Source organism: Cicer arietinum, chromosome 3, assembly GCF_000331145.2.
Source record: "Cicer arietinum cultivar CDC Frontier isolate Library 1 chromosome 3, Cicar.CDCFrontier_v2.0, whole genome shotgun sequence".
In the NCBI taxonomy this organism is placed as follows: Eukaryota; Viridiplantae; Streptophyta; class Magnoliopsida; order Fabales; family Fabaceae; genus Cicer; species Cicer arietinum.
This window is the reverse complement of record NC_021162.2, coordinates 73255895-73271607: the sequence shown is the minus strand read 5'-3', so window position 1 is coordinate 73271607 and position 15713 is coordinate 73255895. Positions and strand designations below refer to the sequence as shown.

General features: G+C 28.4%; 3 protein-coding genes across 3 annotated transcripts; 2 read left to right on the top strand and 1 right to left on the bottom strand.

Annotated features, from left to right (window-relative positions):
* The first annotated feature begins 4516 nt into the window (after nt 1–4516).
* On the top strand, nt 4517–7254 carry LOC101515642 (exocyst complex component SEC15B). The gene has a single exon (XM_012714107.3). It carries the CDS (start codon nt 4630–4632, stop codon nt 7045–7047), a length of 2418 nt encoding a protein of 805 aa, XP_012569561.1. The 5' UTR covers nt 4517–4629; the 3' UTR covers nt 7048–7254.
* A 1415-nt stretch (nt 7255–8669) lies between these two features.
* On the top strand, nt 8670–9360 carry LOC101515317 (uncharacterized protein At5g01610-like). Its single transcript, XM_012714113.3, has one exon. It carries the CDS (start codon nt 8714–8716, stop codon nt 9227–9229), a length of 516 nt encoding a protein of 171 aa, XP_012569567.1. The 5' UTR covers nt 8670–8713; the 3' UTR covers nt 9230–9360.
* A 2997-nt stretch (nt 9361–12357) lies between these two features.
* Nucleotides 12358–13160, bottom strand: LOC101514990 (indole-3-acetic acid-induced protein ARG2). The gene is made up of 2 exons (XM_004494323.3): nt 12978–13160; nt 12358–12879 (listed from the first exon to the last, which is right to left on the bottom strand). The coding sequence occupies exons 1-2, from the start codon at nt 13049–13051 to the stop codon at nt 12663–12665; spliced, it is 291 nt and encodes a 96-aa protein (XP_004494380.1). The 5' UTR covers nt 13052–13160; the 3' UTR covers nt 12358–12662.
* Between the last annotated feature and the right edge of the window lie 2553 nt (nt 13161–15713).

Sequence of the window (15713 nt, the reverse complement as noted above, 5' to 3'; positions counted from 1 at the left end):
GCATGCCAAGTTGTGTGGCTATCAGAATTAATGGCAGAGCTGGGACTGAGAAGTGATAATGCAGTGAAGATGAAGATATACAACAAATTAGCCATAGACCTAGCAAGACATTCAAGTGTCCATGTGAGGAGCAAGCATATAGAAACAAGATTTCATTTCATAAGGGATTAAGTAATGAAGAGCAAGATAAAGCTGGAACACTGCAATACAAATGAACAAAAGGTTGACATCTTGACAAAAGGCTTTAAGAGAGCGAAGTTCAAAGAGATGAAGATCAAACTTGGATTAACTTCAAATTGAATCACTTTGAATTAAAGGAAATGTTAGATGTAATTCAAATTGATTAGTAATTAGGTAGTTAGAGTATAGTTAGAAGTTAGTTAGAATATAGTTAAAAAATGGTTAAGTTTGTTGAAACCTATTCACTAGAAAACTGCTTCTATAAAAGCCAATATCAATGTAATGCAGAATGGGATCAATCCAATACTGAACTAAGATCAATCTTTAGACCACAAAGATTCGTTTTCTGACTTTTCTATTTTCTTCTCAATTTCAATTCCTCTCAAATATATAACCTATTCTAACAAATGATAAATATTAAAGTTTTAGAAATTAAAAGAAAGGAGGAGAAGACGAAGAAAAAAAAAAACATAGAGATGTATATCGTTTACATTGTCATGAGAAGGTAATTTGCCGTTGTGCTAAATTGATGATTGTTGTACTAAATGTACAATATTAAATTAATTAATACTAAAAACGATAAATATCAAATTTTAAGTTAAGATAAAAATTAAATGACAAAATATATATTTTTTAAAACTTTCAAATTCTAATAACTCGTCATCCCTTCCTGGTAAATCCCCAAAACTTGAAAGAAAGCAAAAAGTAATAAAAAGTTTTTGCTCTCACTATATCTTATAAAAATTGAACAAAATAATTATATTTTAATATATTTCATTATTCCATTCATACTTTCACAAACCAAATAGTTATTATAAGACTTAAATATTTTTTTTAAAGGTGTTATTATTTTCATGTTCAAAATATTTCCTTTAAACAATAATTGAAATAATAATCTTTGAGTGAAATTTTGGAAATCAATGATTAGGCTGACCATATTATTTAAAAAAAAAAATACTGCTTAAGTTCGACATTTAAAATTTATATATAAGACATAAAAATAATTAAATTACATATTTTTATATTCTTTATAATAAAAAATTAGTTGACCAGTTGACCATGCTTTAAAAAAATAAATATTCAGGTCAATAAATACATATAATTAGTCATCGAATTGTTTTTTTAACAAAAAAACAACACATTTTTTTTTTGTATTAATGAAAACATATCTTAGCCATTTAATGACTGTTTATAATAAAATAATTGATTAAGTTGACCAAATGTTTTTTGAGAATTTGGTTATTAAAATGAAATCAACTTTTTTATATAAGATATGACATAGATTTTTTTAAACTTTAGACGAATAAAATTGAAATTAACTAAGTTGATAATATTTTTGGAGAAAAAATATTCGGATGAAATTAACATAGGTTTTATATATAAGATTTATTATAAAATAGTTTATTAAATTAATTATATGACAAAAAAAAAAAACTACTTTTAATATTTACATCAACTTTTATATATAAAATTATTACAAAATACAAAAGTAAAACATTCATATATAATCTAATCTTAAGGCTTATAAATAGTAATTGTCTTACACGTTGTAAAAAATATCAAAAATTTATAATTCTTTTATGAAAATAATTTAAGCAATTATTTTTTGGTGTAGCTTTTGGTGAATGCAAAAAATAATGTTTGTCAAGCTTTTATCTGTTTGTCTTTTGTATGCGGCATATACTTTTTGTTGATAAGTTTTTTAATATACTTTTTTTTTCTGCCTTTTGAATAGTATTTTAATATACTATTATTTAACAAATAGACGTGGATATTATATATATTCTTTGAATATTTGAATAGGTGGAGCTGATGCACCCATCACATGCAGCTATACAAAATAAATAATTATTAAACAAAGACATATTTATATATATTTTTATCAAATTGATATACGTCATCAATTTGAGTTGCTATATATAAATATATAATTCATCAAATAATTAAAATTCATATTTAAAATACATTGTTAGTTAAAGAGTCATATGTCTAAAAGTTGAAAGATATAAAATATAAATTTAAAAAAAGAGGAATCAAAGTCTTAAATGAAACAATATATAGAGGGAAAATGCATTTAAACTTTCATTATGGATTTTTTATTTTTTTGAATGTTGTCTTTATATGATATCTTTATGAATAATTTTTAAGATTATTTAAATCATATTGTAGTTACTGCATAAATTTAGATGTTTGTCGAGAGAGGTGTTCAAACATTGATTCAAAATAGAATTACAATAGTCGTGATAAACATAAAATTTGTAGTTATTACAGATGAAGTGATTTGTACGACAATCCTTATAACAAATTGACAAAGAGAGAAAAATAATGTAGAGACTAAATATCTGCATTGTCAATTTTTTATTTTTTTTAATTAAATATGGAGATGATTCACTGGTGTTATATAAGGAAGATCCTTTGACTCACTTAATACATACAAATGAATTTAAATTTTCATCTCTTTAATATTAGTTGTGATCGATATATTTCACCATTATACCAATTAATTGGAGTTTGTTACATTTTTTTCGAGTTGTGATATATATATGGATATAAAATTTGTAGCAAATAGTTTTCTATTCTTATATATTTCTTCTTCGTCATAAAAGATAAAAGATTAGTGATTTGAACTAGTTTTATATTTAGAATAATTTACATCTATCGCTTTGATATATTATTTTGTCTAAAAATACTATGATTTGAATCAACTTTATATCTAGAATTACTTTTCTCAATCGCTTTGATGTATTTTTTAATCGTTTAAGTACGACGTTGTTTCTTGTTTGATTTTATATCTTATTATGATGTTTATTTTAGTTAGATTAACATATTATATTTGATTCAATAAAGACATATCAATTTATGGTTTCAGCGTCGTCAAATATTGCAAATAAATATTATGATGAGTTTAATTTTGTATATTTTGTCATTTTATATTATTAACTTGAGTGCATTGAGCTAGTGTGCATTTCCATTCATTTGTATCTTAGCAAATTTAAATCTACGTTGTTCTCGATCAATATACTCTATTAATTTAAATGAATGAATATCAATATTTGTTTTTTTATTAAAATTTCAACAACTATTTTAATTAGTAGACTTAACTATACCTCTCATCATTTTTCTTTTACTTAATATTCATTATAGTCTTTTATTTATTTTTTTAATTCGTTTTAGTCATTTATCGTTTTTTTAATTCATTTTAGTTATTAATCCAATATCCTTTTTAATACTTAATAAAAAAAAATAAACTTGTGTAATTTTGCGAACGATGGATGAGTAAAATGAATAAAAATACAAAAAAGAATAAAAAAAAATATTTAGTAAAATATAAAGGATGGAAAATATATTTTAGCCTAATTAGTTTTTGAATTTAATAAATTTGAGTTACATAAATAATATATATGTAAAATAAACTTACTCATTATACTAAATAGAATTATTTTTACTTTTTCAAATTTGCGAACATTTATGTTTTTCATATTAATTTTAGTTTTGTATAACTAATAAAAGTGTGTTTATACTTGTTAAAAATTAAAATAAAAGTGTGTGTTATAACAAGACACGTTGATTTATTTAATTTAGGAAGTCTTGTGGTCATTTGAATTAAAAAACGAATAGATGATCTCACATTAGTTGTGTGATATATGCAAATACAAAATGTGAAATGGGTTATTTTTGACAAGAAAGTATGGGGTATAACAAAATACAAAAAAGAAGAAGGGATTCTTATGTTTTTTAAACAGAAAATTGATTATTTTACAACTATAATACAAATTGTAACATCATCACAATTATAATGTTAATTTTCAAATTTGTGAAATAAAAATTAATCTATTTTAAAAACAATAATGAGTGATTTATAATTCGTTAAGAGAAGAGAAATTTATTAACATCTTTGCTCTAATTTCTTTAATAAAACTTATTTAATTGTCTAACTCATATTACTAGATTTATATATAATGTAAAATTAAAATTTATTTAGTTTTTTAAAAATAAAACAATTATCATTTTTTATCTCTATAAATAATAAATAAATTTTTAAATTGTGATATTTTAGTTCAAACTTTATAAATTACATTCATTTTAACAATATATTTATATTTATAAATAAAATATTAAATTTGTAGATCAAAATATTTTTTGTTACTTGATCAGAAAATGTAATTTGGAAAAGTCTAAAATAATTTATATGCCCAACAAAATGTAGAATAGTAGGTCTAGAAAAATACTTTTATCAGTAAAAAAGAAAACATTTTCAAAATGTAAAGATAAAAAATTAATTACAAATTTTGTTTTGTTTGGCTAATTATAAATTTTGATTAAAGTCCAAAAGAATACAAGTTGAGTTCCCGACGAAGACCCCTATGATGTGTCCAAAAAATACTTGTACGGCAATTCATTTTCTCATAAATCCCTAAATTTTCTCCTATTGACACGGCTACTCCGACGATGAACCCCTCCAAGCCCCCGCGCCGGAAAGTTATTCCGGCGAATGGCGACGACTCCGGAGACAAACTTGACCAACTCCTTCTCTCCTCCGCCATATGCAACAACGAAGACCTAGGTCCCTTCATCCGCAAAGCTTTCGCTTCAGGCAAACCAGAGAGCCTCCAACACCACCTTAAGCACTTCGCTCGTTCCAAAGAATCCGAGATCGAAGAAGTCTGCAAAGCACACTACCAAGACTTCATCCTCGCCGTCGACGACCTCAAATCCCTCCTCTCCGACGTCGAATCCCTCAAGTCATCACTCTCCGATTCCAACTCCAAACTCCAATCCGTCGCTCGTCCTCTCCTTTCCTCCCTCGACTCCTTCGTCGAAACGCGAAACGTTTCGAAGAACGTTAACCTTGCAATCGAATCAGTCGAAGCGTGTGTTCACCTTATGGAAGTTTGCTCCCGCGCTAACCGTCACCTCTCCGGTGACAACTTCTACATGGCGCTCAAGTGCGTTGATACAATCGAGAGAAATTTCTTGGATAAAACGGCGTCGTCGACTTTGAAGAAGATGCTTGAGAAGAAGATTCCAGAGATTCGTTCTTACATAGAGAGAAAAGTGAACAAAGAGTTTGGTGACTGGTTAGTTGAGATCCGTGTTGTGAGTCGCAATTTAGGTCAATTGGCAATTGGTCAAGCTTCATCGGCAAGACAGAGAGAAGAGGATCTCAGAATCAAACAGCGCCAAGCGGAGGAACAGAGTAGGCTCAGTGTTAGGGATTGCATTTATGCTTTGGAGGAAGAGGATGAAGATGCAATCTCTGCGGGAACCGGAGATGACGGTTACGGTAATGGAAACGGTAACGGTGGTGGAGTTTTAGGATTTGATTTGACTCCGTTGTATAAAGCTTATCATATTCATCAGACATTAGGGTTAGAGGATCGGTTTAAGCAATATTATTTTGAGAATCGGAAGCTTCAGTTGACTTCAGATTTTCAGGTATCGTCGATGACGCCTTTTCTTGAATCGCATCAAACGTTTTTTGCACAGATTGCAGGTTTCTTTGTGGTGGAGGATCGTGTTTTAAGGACTGGTGGTGGTTTGATTTCGAAAATGGAAGTTGAGAATCTTTGGGAAATTGCTGTTAGTAAAATGTGTTCTGTGTTGGAGGATCAATTCTCCAGAATGCAAACTGCTAATCATCTTTTATTGATTAAGGATTATGTGAGTTTATTAGGAGTAACATTGCGGAGATTCGGTTATCCAATTGATGCATTGCTTGATGTTTTAAGCAAACACAGGGATAAGTATCATGAATTGCTATTGTCAGATTGTAGGAAGCAGATAGCTGAGGCTGTAGGTGGTGATAAGTTTGAACAGATGTTGATGAAGAAAGAGTATGAGTATTCCATGAATGTGCTTTCTTTTCAGATTCAGACGTCGGATATTGTACCTGCTTTTCCTTATTTAGCACCTTTTTCGTCTACAGTACCGGATTGTTGTCGCATTGTGCGGTCCTTCATTGAGGATTCTGTTAGTTTCATGTCGTATGGCGGGCAGCTTGAGTTTTATGATGTTGTTAAGAAATATTTAGATAAGCTTTTGAGTGAGGTTTTAGATGAAGCTTTATTAAAGCTTATTAATACCTCAGTTAGTGGTGTTTCCCAGGCAATGCAAATGGCAGCAAATATGGCTGTTATGGAGCGTGCATGTGATTTTTTCTTCCGTCATGCGGCTCAGCTTTCAGGGGTTCCCTTGAGAATGGTGGAGAGAAGTAGGAGGCAGTTCCCTCTGAGAAAAGCTCGTGATGCCGCGGAAGAGATGCTGTCTGGGTTGCTCAAAGCCAAAGTTGATGGATTTATGACCTTGATTGAGAATGTGAATTGGATGACGGATGATCCACCTCAAAGTGGAAATGAATATGTAAATGAGGTCATTATTTATTTGGAAATTTTGGTTTCAACTGCATCGCAGATATTGCCAACTCAAGTCCTTAAAAGAGTTCTACAGGATGTTCTTTGTCACATATCGGAGACGATAGTTGGTACTTTAGCTAGTGATTCTGTTAAGAGGTTTAATGTCAGTGCCATTACTGGAATTGATACAGACATCAAGCTCTTAGAATCATTTGCTGAAAATCAGGCTACCCTTTTCTCTGATGGGGATGCTGATCAGTTGAAATCGTCACTTGCCGAATCAAGGCAACTGATTAATTTGCTAGCAAGCAATCATCCTGAGAATTTCCTGAATCCAGTGATCAGGGAGAGGAGTTACAATGCTTTGGACCACAAGAAAGTGGTGATTGTTTCAGAGAAGTTGAAGGATCCTTCGGATCGACTCTTTGGAACCTTTGGTAGTCGAGGGTCTAGGCAGAACCCAAAAAAGAAATCACTGGATACATTGATAAAAAGACTAAGGGATGTTAGTTAATTATTATGCTTATATCTGTATGTAAAGGTACTCCCTCTTGTTAATTTTCTTGTTTTGTCTTTAGTTTCATTTTGAATCAGAATTATTTCATTGCTAGTTCTTGTTGAAATTATTTGGTTTAGGCAGCGTATCACTGTCTTCCAACTGCATTGTTCAGATTTTACCATATTTGTTTGAAATGTATAATTGGTATGTTCATTTTTTCCATTGGATTTTTTATATTATCATATCATGTTATTGTATCTTTTACGAATACAAGAATGAAAGATTAACCAAACTGGTGGAACTTGCCAGAATCGCTTGGTATGGAGCCAGGCACCAACTTCCATGTCTCGTATTTTTTTTTAACTCATGATCGGAGAAAATCTGGGTCAAATCTGAAAAGCGCTGGTTTGAGCCCAGCAATGCTTACTTTGGCCTCATAAGTATGTTTTTGAAACCATAATCTGACTCTATCCTAGCAGATTTCTTCTTACTAAAAGGATGTCTTTAGTGTGCAACATGATGCTACTTTATGAATTATGAGTGCGGGCTTCTGTTTATTAAACTTTTACTGATTTAGGTCTCGGCACTCCTGCTAAATCATCTTTTAGATTTGTTGATATATCACAATTTTACAATGTTCTCAAATACCTGCTAAATCATCTTAGATTTGTTGATATATCCCAATTTTACAATGTTCTTCTTCCAGTCCCAATATTCTCAAAAGTCTTTAAATGAGTCTGAATTAATCAATCTGGAGGAGTGAAATACATGTGTAGATTGGTCAATTTGGATGTATATTTGAGAGCTTTTGAGAAACATTGAACGTGTAAGAAAAAAATCATCATTCATGAATTTACAATAAAAGTGACGTCTTATAATTTTTGCAATAACAAATCTACTATTCATTGCTGATACAAAGCCCACAACACTGTAATGAACTGCTCGTGGTAAGCTCCCTGCCTAAACCATCATTCCCTCGCCTATTTGGCCCATGAATGTTGGATAGGGAGTAACAATATACTAATACTTTAACATTATAAGAGACTTTAACACATCTCTTCCCAAAAATGAAAAGTATGAGTTATGTGTGTTGTATATTCAAATCTCACAAGAGACTTTGTATATCCAACATCTAGTTTTTATCTCTCTCTAAGAGAAATGGTAATATAACTTATTGCGAGGTTCCGAGTATGTCAAACTTAACAATATCAATATCGATATTTGTCGGTTGAACCAAAATTTAAATACTATCTTACAATTGGTTTATTCATAACTAATATGAAAGGAACTATTTAGACTTGAACTATATAAATTGAGTAGTCTTTAGGCTATTTTCATTTTATCAAATTAATAACTAAATTATATTTATCTCTCCTATTTTTAAAACAAATGAAGGATTAACTTGATATATACAATTTTGTAAAAAAAAACTCGATATACATTTTAACAATGGTTAGAGACTACTTATTACTATATTTCAATAGTTCATGATCCACATAGGAGAGAATGACAATTTATGAACTAAATTAGAGAATTACTCTTAATTTAATTAACACCAATGTACTGAAATTCTTTGCCACGTGGTGCACGAGTTACACGAATTATTATTAGAATATTCTGATCATACCGTGACGAAAACTTGCAAGTCCAAAAGTCAAATGCGAATGGTTAATGTCCTTATATGCATCAAACAAAGAAAGTTAAGAAAGACAAAGGTACAATGAGATCTTCAATCATGTTTCTTTGTATTCTGGTATACTCAACACTTGCACACAACACGTTAATCCAAAAGGAAAATTTATCAGTTTACGAAATCCTTAAACAATATGATTTCCCAGTTGGTATTCTTCCACAAGGTGCCACAAGCTACGAACTAAACGAAAAAACTGGCAAGTTCACAGTGTATTTTGATGGAACATGTATCTTTGGTATAAAATCATACGATCTTAAATACAAGTCAACCATCAAAGGAGTTATCTCCAAAGGGAAACTCAGCAAATTGAAGGGTGTTAGTGTCAAAGTTGAACTCTTGTGGCTCAAAATTGTGGAGGTCACTCGTCGTGGCGATGACCTTCAATTCTCTGTTGGTATTGCTTCTGCTGAATTTAGTGTTGAAAACTTTCTAGAGATTCCTCAATGTGGATGTGGATTTGATTGCTATGGTTTTCATAAAGATGGTAATTTTTCTTCTATTTAGATTTATTTTAGTTTTATTTAATTTAGGACTCTATAGCAGAATGCAGATCTACTACTTTGTCTATGCATTATTCAGTTGTTAAAATGAATAAAAGATTATTAGTATAAAAAAAGATTAATTTGGCTATCATATATTTGATAAATGTTTATTTTAATTAGCCGGCACAAGTCTTATCCTTTGTCTGTTGTTGAAATTGGACGGTGCCCATTATATTATATAGAAAATGAAAAGAGAAACATTTTCACAAAATAAATAGATTCTGAAATTCCCTTTTCAGGAGTTCAATTTTCAATGTTCTTTTGGTAAGCGAATCATGTGTGAGCGAATCATTAATCATGTAGATCTACATTTTGAAAAATAAAAATACAATATTTTCTTAAAGTAAATCAAAACGTAATTTTTGGCTCTTTGCATTAGTCCACCGTAAAAATACTCTCCTCTTGCATTTGAAACAGAACTCAAAGCTGATACCAATTTTATGTTCAATCATCTTCGTGTCAAAAACAAAACATTAACTACACACGTGGTTGTCCAATTCTAGTTTTTGTGGCTCAATGATAGAAGACTAACTAAAATTTTGCCGTTTGGTGAGGTTCAAAACCATATGAAGATTGACAAAGTCCCATCATAGTGTGATTCTTACTAGACAATGCACATGCTTAATCAGGTTTAGGCTTGACCAATTGTAATATATACATAATGCGGTTTTAAATATAAATAAAAATTTGTCAAAAAAATTTTTAATGTATTTAATTCAAAATTAAAATTAAATATATTAACTTTCTTGGGTTCATTTTTACTTATATTTAAGACTAGATGAAATATTTATTAAAAATAAAAATACTTTTTAACAAATTGCAATTGCTTTATCATATATCATCATTTAGAATAAATTATTGTCAAAAAATTTACTCAAAATGATGAGAATGAACAAGTACACCCCAAACACAATTTATGGCTTTCAACTTTCCTCTTCACTCTTTGTGCAAACAGGCAAACAGTATATGATCCCCTAAGTTTGTTCAAATAAAAAATCTTTTCAGGTAGATGTCCATCATAACTTTTGGGTGATATACTAAGATTTTTCATAGATAGCATGAAAATTCTGCACCGGTGGTGGTGGCTATTGGGTCACTAATTTCTCGTTCTATTGAATGGTGACCGTTGAAGTGTCTTTTAATTTATCTCTACTCCAAAGTTAGGTTGAGTGGGTTGGGTACACCAAATGAGATCCTATCACAAACTTTGACAAAAACATAAATGTATTGGAAATATTTTTGGCAGCTTAATTGAACATTCAATGCTTACGTAATTAAATTAGATGGCGTTGCTTATATGTTTTTTTTTTTGTAACTAACTAAAATTCATATGAGAAATTAATATTATTTCAATATAATTTTTTTTGTATGCACAAACAAGAAATTGAACTCAACAGTACTAATTTCACATTTTCCTTAACCTCTTTGTTATTAACTAATACAATTTAAAATTAATAAATCATATGAATACATTTTATATTTAATTGTACATTGTTTAATACTGTAAAAATAGTATCACAATCAACCAATACAAATAAACAATATAGATTTACACATAAAAATGGCCTTTGATTGAATGTTAAGATTCAATCAAAGTTGTGAATAGCTTACTTTCAAATATGCTTTAGATATTCACATTTGTTGGCTGTGTTCACACATGGTTGATTGCTTGGGCAACAAGTACAACTTTATTCACATGCTTGTGTTAGAAAAAAGGGAACCCACTAGACTATAATAATCGGGTTTGTTTATTGCGTTGGCGACTTATGGTAAAGATGAGTATAATAAGTGGTTACAACCAACAATTTATGCCTGCAAGACCATATGTCCCAGATTATTTTATATTGAATAATGTTTGTTTTGTTGGTTTGTATCGTGCAAACCGGAATCTATGATCAATTTGAAAATTCCTCAGCCATTCACTATCATGTTAAAGTACTCACTTGTCACGCATGTTTCATCCTTTATAAAACTCGCGTGTGTAGATTATCTATCTCATTGATTTATGTAAATATTATTTCTAACAAGAAACTGGAAATTGTTGTGTTATTAGTGTATATCACATCATATGTATAAAATGTTATAACTTATATGTTCCACATAAGTAAAACTTTTATGTATTAATGTGTGATATGAAATTATAAACAAGCCATTATGCTAAAAAAAATTGGGTCAAAATTTTGGGTAAAAAAAATGTAAATCTATATAAAAATCATTTATTTAAATATAGAAAGAAAATAAACCAAGTAAAAAGTGATTTCGAACAAAAAAAAAAGGACTAAAAATCAGTCCTAAGTGTGACGAGAAAGAAAAAAACAAACCACATAGTTGAGTGCTGATATTTAGTCTTTTTTTAGTCTTAGGAATAAGAGTTCAAATAGATAAATGGAAGATTGTGAGCAAATCTCTATCAAATTAGAGATTACGTAACAAAATTAACTAAAACCTCCCAAATTTAAGCAAATATAAAATCAAATCCAAAGAGACTCATCCCAAAATCCCTATTAGATGATTGAGAGATTGGGACTAAACTTATATCAAACTATAGATGTGTAAAACAATCAAATAAAATTTGTCATGATATTCGTAATAAAGTTGAATAATATATAAGTTAATAATTTAATTTATATTTTTATATTTGACTTTTTTTTAAACTATCTATAAAAATATTTCCATGAATGATTATAATTTAAAAAAAATTAGCATAACAACTAAATTATGTATTTGATTTTTTTTAAACTATCTATAAAAATATTTCCATGAATGGTGATAATTTTAAAAAAATTTAGCAAAACAATAAAACTCTTATATTAATTAGTAAATTGGCTAGTATTTTTTATTGACTAAAAATCAATTTTAGATGGAAATTTATTGTCAAAATCTTTTATATAAAATATTTGATTATTTCTTTAAGACAATTCGTATGGGTGTCCTTAATAATATCGAAACAAAATAATTTCTTATAATTCAGTTTTTGGACGTTTTAGTCCTTGGATTAAGAAAAGGGTCTAAATTGTTTGATAATACTTAGTTTATTTACTGAAGTGAATTTTTTTTAAGAATTTAATGAAGTAAAACTCAAAACAACCGTAAACTGAAACTGATGAACTATTATAATAGTGTCTATTAACTCCCAACACAAACAGAAACTGATCGGTACTAAAAATATAAATTGCATTAAATAAGATTGGAAGACATTATAACACCAATAATCATCAACAAATACAGATGCTCCTAACAGAGTAGGATCTTCGCCATTAACAGAATCATCGTTAAACCCTCTAACGTCAAATCCCGAAAGTTCATCAGATCCACCGTTTAAATTACCAATCTTGAATACAGTATATAATTTTGATGTAACCTAAACCAAAATTTCTTGAATGTGTTGAAATGAATTAGTTGTTGATTTTTTTGCCGATAAGCTTAGCGCGTAAATCAGCAGCATCGATGTCTTTGATGTTCTCAGGTTTGTAGTAACCAGTAACAGGATCAGGAACCCACGAAACCTTATAAGTTGAACCACTTTTTTCTTCTCCTGATTTTGGTGCTGTTATCTTCCCACTAATTGAACCCACCTTGCTTGCACTTTCTGTTGCCGCAGCGTAACCACGTCTGTTTTATTTTATTCAAAAACCATATATTAAAATTCAACTTTTTTTATAAGAGGAATTAAAATTAAAATTAAATTAACAATAATAATGTTACGGTACCTTGTGAGAGTGTTGGAAAATCCATTAAGGAGGATGGTGGAGAGAACCTTAGCGTTGGCGAAAGAGCGAGCCATTGCAATTGTATGATAAAACTATGGAAAGCTTAATGTTTGATGTGAATATATGAATTTTGGAGAAAATAAGCTTTCCACAGTTTTAAAGATATTGAGTTATGTTAAGATGTGAGTTGGGGGCATTATTTATAAGGGTGAGATAATAGGGTTAGAGGGGGCGCGTCACGCGTGATTAGAGGATAATTTATGTGCGTGATTAGTTAAGCCAGAATACTAGCCGCGTCAAATAACAGATAATCATTACCAATCAACGTGTAATCTCTTTTGTTGCCACTTGGCGTGAAATCATAGGGACATATTTTTCTATCTTCGAATCATGACAAATAATTTACTTTTTTTCTTTCTTTTTATTATAAAGCTAAACAATTTACTTTCACTTACTATAATATAATTAAATTAAATACTTCATTATTAAAAAAAATCCATTACGAAAGATTTAATTATCTTTTAAGACTTTAATTAATATATACAACTAGGATGAATTTTTACAAGGTCAATAAATCCTAATAAATCTAATATAAGAAAATCACAATAATTTTTATATATAATTTTAAAAATAATTAAAATTAAAATTAAATATTTTTAATTATTTAATAATTATAATTAATTGATTATGTAAATTCATACTTTAAATTATATATTTTAAATTCTTATACTTAAACACTTCGTTAAATCCTTTTCAAAAATTAAAAATTTGATTATATTTTAAATCATTTACTTTTTATAAGATTTAAATTATATACTTAGATCCAGATTTTCTTTTGACTAGAAATTGGATTTGATTTGTAAAAAAAGAAGGAATCGATTTTTTATTGACTCAAAAAATTTAATTTAAATTAATTGAATTAATTAAAGTGGAAATTAACGGCGGCAACCTAAATAATTGGATGGTGTGAAATCAGAATAATCGAGAAGTTTGATTTCAGTGGGAAAAAGAAAAGAATGATCGAGAAGCTTAGTTGGGGTGCGACGGCTTGTGAATGGGAAAGAGAGGGAGACCCGGTCATGTGATGATGTGTCCTAGGACATAAGTCATGTCATGTCATGATGGAGTCAATGGTGGTCGATGAATAAGTGAGTGAATGAGCTGAACCTAGACTTGCTTTTTTGACTTGTCTCTCTTAACTTCCACGAACCTTGTCCATCATTGCAACATCACAGGAGGATTCATATACTAAAGCTTTTTGGCTTACTTATTCAACGCAAATTAAATTTGACATCAAAAAAAATATGTTGGACACTTTTTTTCTTGAGAATGTCTAATAGAATTGGATGATTAATGGTAGGTGAACACACATTTAATTATTTTAAGATTTTTTTATATATATCTCACTGTTAAATTTATTTTCTTCAAAAAAAATGTAATTTTTTATGCATATATTTTTTAAATTTTATTATTAATTAATATAATAAACAGAAAATAATAAATAATTGAAAATATTAATTATTAATTAATAATATAAACTTTTTAAATATTTAATAGAGTTATCAATAATATTCGAATAATATTTTAGACTAAAATTAGTTAATGAATATCGTCATTCGTTTAATTTCTTGTGTTTATTTTATATATAATATTATAAATAAATATATTTTATTTTTAAAGAAAAAAATTGAATTTAAATATATCATATAACAAATAAATATTTCAACAACTATCTTTTATCTTGCAGCCTATTATAAATTAATTAGAAACTTTCTCTTATTTTGCAACCAACTATCTCCTATTATGGGTCTACTACCTCCTATGATGAAGATCAACTTTATTTATTAAAATATAAATTAGTATATATATAGTTGTTTAAACAATTAAGGTGTAAATTCAATTTTTTTAACATGTTTATGTTGTTTTTGTATATGATATATTCAAATTTTATTTCTTTTTAAATAAAAATAAATTTATTTATATAATAAATAAATTAGACATTAATAATAAAATGCACATATTATATCGATAATCCAATAATAATCAAAAATATTGTTCTTGGAGGATAGCAAAAAGTTAGTTAATTTTCTATAATTTAATTTAAATAAATCAAAACAAAAACATCTATTATTTTGTTGCTATTGGATAAGTTAGTTTTCTATTTACCTTGCACTTAGACATTAGTAGTATTTGTTTATAATCAAATAAAAAATAGCTTTGCAACAACACTTTCTCTATTTCGTTATCTTCTCTACCATATTTCAAAACAGAAAAACATTATTCACAACTGAACTATATCTATGTAATTGTTGTAACTAGTTTAAATTAAATTTATATTATAATTAACATTTTTAATTATTTTTTATATATTGTATCAATTAATAAAAATATGTATCAACATTATTCCCAAGAATGCGTTCAACTACTATGCCGATTTTTTTTTCTTCATATTCATATGATTACATCCTCAAAATTTTATCTTCGCCCATAAAATAAAACATTTTAATATGATAGTTTCGAATATATATATTATGAAAGACAACAAAATTTAAAAGTGGGATACATGTAAAAAGAATATTCATAATGTATGTTAATAAAAGTTAATATATTTAATTTAAAATTAAATTAGATATATCCACTTTTGTTAACTTACAGTTTCTCATAAATAAGAAGAGATGGAATAATTAGGAAATAATAATGTGAAACTCATGTCTTAGCAAGTCAATTTGATTCCTT